The sequence below is a fragment of the Euprymna scolopes genome, chromosome 11, assembly GCF_053919585.1.
Source record: "Euprymna scolopes isolate OS-2025 chromosome 11, ASM5391958v1, whole genome shotgun sequence".
NCBI classification, from domain to species: Eukaryota; Metazoa; Mollusca; class Cephalopoda; order Sepiida; family Sepiolidae; genus Euprymna; species Euprymna scolopes.
The window spans coordinates 102,099,009-102,105,008 of record NC_136492.1 but is presented as its reverse complement, the minus strand read 5'-3'; the positions used below and the strand labels follow the sequence as shown (position 1 = coordinate 102,105,008).

The 6,000-nt window shown below is 36.0% G+C and overlaps 1 protein-coding gene and 1 long non-coding RNA gene across 2 annotated transcripts in view; one reads left to right on the top strand and one right to left on the bottom strand.

Annotated features, from left to right (window-relative positions):
* The window catches only part of LOC145288018 (uncharacterized), a 262,452-nt gene that overhangs the window by 81,144 nt on the left and 175,308 nt on the right, over positions 1-6,000 (top strand). Inside the window, exon 2 of the long non-coding RNA XR_013869252.1 lies at positions 4,094-4,164. This is a non-coding gene — a long non-coding RNA (uncharacterized LOC145288018). The remainder of the gene's footprint in view (positions 1-4,093; positions 4,165-6,000) is intronic.
* Positions 1-6,000, bottom strand: part of LOC145288013 (uncharacterized) — a 156,051-nt gene that overhangs the window by 50,488 nt on the left and 99,563 nt on the right. Inside the window, exon 2 of the mRNA XM_080136017.1 lies at positions 1,774-1,970. Coding sequence (XP_079992143.1) covers positions 1,774-1,938 — 165 coding nt within the window. The 5' untranslated portion in view covers positions 1,939-1,970. The remainder of the gene's footprint in view (positions 1-1,773; positions 1,971-6,000) is intronic.

The following is a 6,000-nucleotide window of genomic DNA, read 5'->3' as shown; positions in this document are numbered from 1 at the left end:
ATGTGGTTCGTTAGAACATCCTTTGACATGCATGCCCTGTCACATGGGTCACGCACATGGTGAAGAGTGTTTTGAGCGTTGCTTCTGCAAGGCACATTCCAAGATGGATTACTCTGTACGATTTGCTTCAGAATTTCCGCAACCGTCAAAGACACATTTCCACTAAACTGATCACTTTAGAGCCACATCTTTAAGTTCACCTCATTCATTTCGAATAAAACAGTTCCTCACCAATTTTTATGCCCCCTTTACGGACATTACACTCAATATATAATGACTAGGGCTATGGCAACAGCATATTCTTATCATTGTTTTGACTCTCGAGTATATATCCGACACAGTTAGACACAGTTAATCAACCGAGAAGCACACCACTTTATATAATAGCATATAAGATATCAACGGATACACGCTCGAGAGTCAAAACAATAAAAAGAATATGCTGTTGTCATAGCCCTAATCATGACACAAAACTTGTGTATAGAATACTTATTCCAAATCTATTATATAATTTTGATTTTAGAAAATGTCCTCAGTTTAAAGGTTAAGAGGTCTTAAGACGAATTTGGTATTCAGAGGATTTTGTTTTATTGTTTTCTTATGATTATGGATCAAATTTTATGCAAATTTGAAATATTTGAATTTTCAAATTGGAGACTGTGCACACATTATATCTCTTAAAACTGTTTAAATTACTTGAAAGAAACTGAAAATTGTGGGCTATTTATTTTCTGATATCCAGTACCTATTTTAAAAATTTTATAAAAATTTGAGGTATCTGAATTTTCACAAAAAGCTTCCATTCTCGTTCCTACCTTATTTGCATAAATTAAATTAAACTAATTATCACCCATATTTTGTCCCCTTATACCTAGCTGCTGTGATTACAGAATTGATAATAATCGGTTTATTAGTTTAGAAGTGAATCATTTACATACAAATATATAAACACGTAAGTATCCTGATATATATATATGTGTGTGTGTGTGTGTGTGTGTGTGCGCGCAAAGAAACACACGAACTACTAAACATAGCAACAATATATACACACTGTTAATCAAACTCATGCACATGCGCTTTCACTTTCAACACAGGCATGCTGATATACACACGCTTCTACAATGCTTTATTCATTTAATTTGAACGTTTGCGTGCTGTTTGAACTCTCATTAATTGTCACCATTTTATTTTGCATTGTTTTAACAAGTTGTCAATAAAATTATTTATTATTGTGCATAGACTTAATATTTCTTTCTTTTGATAATGTCTTATCCTCAACAAGGATTTAGTTTTCAGAGAAGAACAATGTAGGCTAGGTCCTTTGGGACCGAAAGACAAGTAGCACACATAATAATGAAACGTACACACGAACTACTAAGCATAGTAACAGCATATACACACTGCTACACGAACTCATATACACAGTACATTTACAGGCAAAACTGGCACGCTAACATACACGCACCCGCAAAAGGCCTATCACATGTATGCCCATACAAATATAAGCAGCGCCAGGCAAAACAAATATGACTACTCTTTTTTTTTTCCTTAAAGATAACACCTTTATTTACCTAGAACGTTCCTTCAACTCTTTTAACGATTGTTCATTGCAAACTTTTTATTTTACATTAAATTAACAATTTGTCTATAAAATTAAATAACATTCTATAGATATCATTTCTTATTATAATGTCCTTTTCTCGATTTTTATCAAAATCCATTCTACATTGGTGACCCCGAGTGCGTTCTCTTCAACACATTCATATGGCTTACCTCATCATGATCGTAGGGTATATTATCCATATCCCTTTTGCGAAGACTTCGGCGCAGTCGATCTTGTCCAAGGGGAGCCTTCACACTGTGCACAGCGCTTAAAGTGACAGCAAGTGCCGCCGTTGCTTGCAATAAAAGCAGATAAGAATGAATAGTGACCACCATATTGGATGCTTTCTCTCGGAAATGCCGAACGCCTGCAAGTAAAAAGGAAAACATGATGATGGATTCATTTCATTGAAACATTTGATTTGGGAAAATTACAAACATTTATTTCTATCCTGGTGTGCAGTTTAGTAAAACATAAACAATCCCATTTCAAAATTAATATATATATATATATATATATATTTTATTCATTTTCTTTGTGCATTTTTTATTATTTGGATTCTTCGGACTTCTGTTCTTATATTGCGTATTATTTTTACAATGTTACGGTCAATGTAACTTCCGACCTTCTTCAGATGTATCCTGTGTATTTTGCAAGAACATGTGACATAGTGGATAAAATACTTTTTAAAATCTAATTGTAAGTTACATTCTCCTGGAGGTTGGATGTTCAATCCTCTGTGTAAGTGACATTTAACATACAATTATGAATTGCTTAGGACTTTTACCCAGTCAGGGCTGACGGAATGAGAGCATACTATCCTCATGGATTAAATAAAGAGCTCCGTTCGAAATTCCTGAGTTCACCAAAAAGATTCCTCGAAGTAACTTGATTATGCAGTAGAACTGTCATCTATTCAATATAGCCACCTTCAGCCTCAATCACCGCCTCGATATGGGTTCGGAACTGGGAGCATATGCCTTTTCCATAAGAGCCACCAAGATCTCAGTGAATACCCGGCGGATAGCTGCGATCAGGCTGGCTTTGGTGTTGTGGGGGGTCATATTGGTGATGTTCTTGACGTATGACCAAATGAAGTAGTCCAGCGGGTTCAGGTTAGGGGAGGAGGGGGCAGTGAGAGAAGGGTACAAAGTCGTAGCCCTCCTTCTGAAGCCAAGCCTGGGTCTCTTTGGATTTGTAGGCCGGCGCGAATCCTACTGCCACACCCAAAGTCTGCCAGTGGCTACCTGATTGCACATCCAAGTACACTTTGGTGTTGACTTTCAAGCCGACTTCGAAGATGTGACATGGCATGCTGTGGCCATCACTACACCAAAAACTGCCAGAAACTGTTTTCATCACCCTGTCCCTGTTGTTTGTGTCAATCCAGCAATGCATTTCGAGGGTGCTGACAATGGTCCTGTTGTCATAACTTGGATCGATAGAGAGCATAAGTTGTATAGCGACGCATCTCTGATCTCACTTGTTGAACCTTGTGTCACTTTCAGACATGATAGAAGGCTCTTATCGCTCTTTGGACTTGTACACAACTGGCTAACTAGTAAATGTTCTGCAACAACAAAAAAACGGTTTCCATCGAAGGGAAATGGAATGTTGTCTTTTCAAAGGCGATAATTTTATCGTTCCACTCTGTATATATATATATATATATATATATATATATATATATATATATATATATATATGCATATCAAGGCCTGGAGGCCACTTGGTTAATGTGTGTATTGTAGTCATTGGGACAGTAGGGTACGTAATCGTTTGTCATGGAAATTTGGTATAACTTGATTATTTACAAGGACAGTTCAGTAAGAACTTGTTTATGTTGAACTTAAAGATGACAATAATGTTGTCAGCTGGAAAGCAGACCAGCAGAACAGATTTGTTTTGTAGGCGCATATATTTTATAAACAAATACTCTGTAAACAATAGTTTCTATTTCAATATATAGATGGGAATCTGGCAGGTACTACCACTCCTCTATGTCAGAGTGGACCTGGGAGTAGTGGTAACTAAAGGGGCGACTTCACATTCCTCAGATTTCCAAAATTAAAACTTGATCACTGGATGCAGTTTTCTACTACAACCAGGACATATGAGGAAGAGTGGGGGGACTTGAGTAGTTGATGTATTGAGAAATAGATAGAAAGGGCTGGAGAAAGATGCATTTCAGAGTCGTGGTGGTGGTGGTGGTGGTGGTGGGCAGTAAAATAAATACCTTGTCCAAAGGTGTTTAAGTGTCATAGGGTGGGTAGAGCTAATAAAATGATTCTGATAAAAATTTTCTCGCAAAATTTTTTTTAAATGAATAAAAATGGTAAAAAATCAATACAATCAAACCTACAAAAGACATGAACTTGTGAAAGCAGATCAATTTACAGCCATGAAGAAAACCTTTTTTTTATCTTTATTAATTTTTTTATTGGAATCCTTTGGGATGAGTAATTTGTGCATTTATTCATTTATTTGCAGATTGTTATCCTCATCTTCATAGTTGTTATTGCGGCGCAATGGATAGAGGCCTTGAATTTCTACAGTTCCAGGTGAGCATGCGAATGTGCACGTGTGACTAGTGTGGTAACATGCACATGTGCGTTCGGCTTGATCATGTCTGTAGATGACAGCTTGAAATAGCAGATCTGCATGGATAGCTAAATTTGCCTTCTCAAGGTCTTCAAGCACCGGGTGAGGCCTTAGGGTGATATTTTTAATTTAGATGATGATGGTGGTAATAATAATAATAATAATAATAATAATAATAATAATAATAATAATAATCCACTGGATGTTTGTGTTTTTGTTTTAATAACTCCGCATTACCGTTCTAAGCAAAAACAATATTACGTAATTAATAGGTGCATGCAAAATGAAGGCCGATGCTCAAAATGTATAAACATATTGACCCTTCCAGTTATGTAAAAATTCACCAAAAATTCAGAAAATCAACTAATTTTAATGAAATTTCCAGTATTTATCAAATAATGATCACTAGGCACTGACAAATGAATGTGAAGAATTGTAAAAAAAAGGAGCGCATGATTCCGTGACGTCAGACTTCTGTTAACTATACGAGCTATGGAAAAGCAGAAGTGACTTAATGATTTTTTAAAACCTTTGTTTTATTTGAATGTTCATTTGCTTAACTACTGCTTCCATATTTTGTTCGGTAAAACGAGACAAACAAAATATGAAGGGGACCTACAAAATGCTTAATATTTGTGCAATAATATTTTCAAATCGGTTTTAATCTGGAGATAAAATAGCTGACAAGAGTCATGTTTATATTAAAACTTAATATTAAAAATATTTTAAACACAATTAATTATAAAAATTTATGTTGTAACGGAACATTTTAAAATATTGGAATTTTAATCTTTTAAAAATTAATTAATATTTATGAAGTTTCTTTTTCTTGGCAATTCAACTGATTATAGTATATATTAATTAGGAAAAACGCTATTAAAAAAAAGAAAACATAATAATATTAAATTTATATCAATTTTTAATTGCAACTTCAAGATAAGTTTTTGTTCAATATGTGTATTTAAATTTTTAAAAATTAAAATGTTTTTTTTACTTATCTGTATGTTTCATAATAAATAGAAATTTCGATAGATTTAAATATATTTCGTTCGAATTTCGAAAAAATAAATATGGAGTAGACACATAGTAAAAAAGTATTTCCATTCATATATTTTGCGGAAACTGCATTTTACGAGGGGTGTGCAATAAGTAATGCCCCTGACACCCACTTCCCATAGGAGTAGGGTAACGAAACTTGGCACAGTTATTAGTTTTTCTCTACATAGGAACCATCCAGAGTTATGCATTTCTCCCATCGTTTGATGCCCCTCTAGAAACCGTTTTTGTAGAACACCCCAGGTTGGTCCTCCAACCACGACGTGACTTCAGAAATCAAGGCTGCATCATCTGGGAAACGCTTTCCTTTCAAAAACAACTTCATGGCTGGGAAGAGGTGAAAGTCAGAGGGTGCAAGGTCAGGAGAGTAAGGAAGATGGGGGACGATTTCATAACCACACGCCCTTGCTTCTGATCTGGCGACATGTGAGTTGTGGACCGGAGCGTTGTGCTGCAGGAGGAGGGTACCTTTGCTGATCTTGCCCCGCCTCATGATTTTGATAGCTTCCCTTAATTTCCTCAAAAGTGAAGCATAATAAGCTCCTGTAATTGTGGTACCCGTTGCCATAAAATCTGTCATCACTACTCCGTCCTGGTCCCAGAAGACTATGAGCATCACCTTGCCAGCGGAGGCTGCACCCTTGCCTTCTTTGGCGGTGGTGAGCCTAAGTGCTTTCACTGCATTGACTGGGCTTTGGTCTCTGGATCATAGTGATGGACCCAAGTTTCATCCTGTGTAA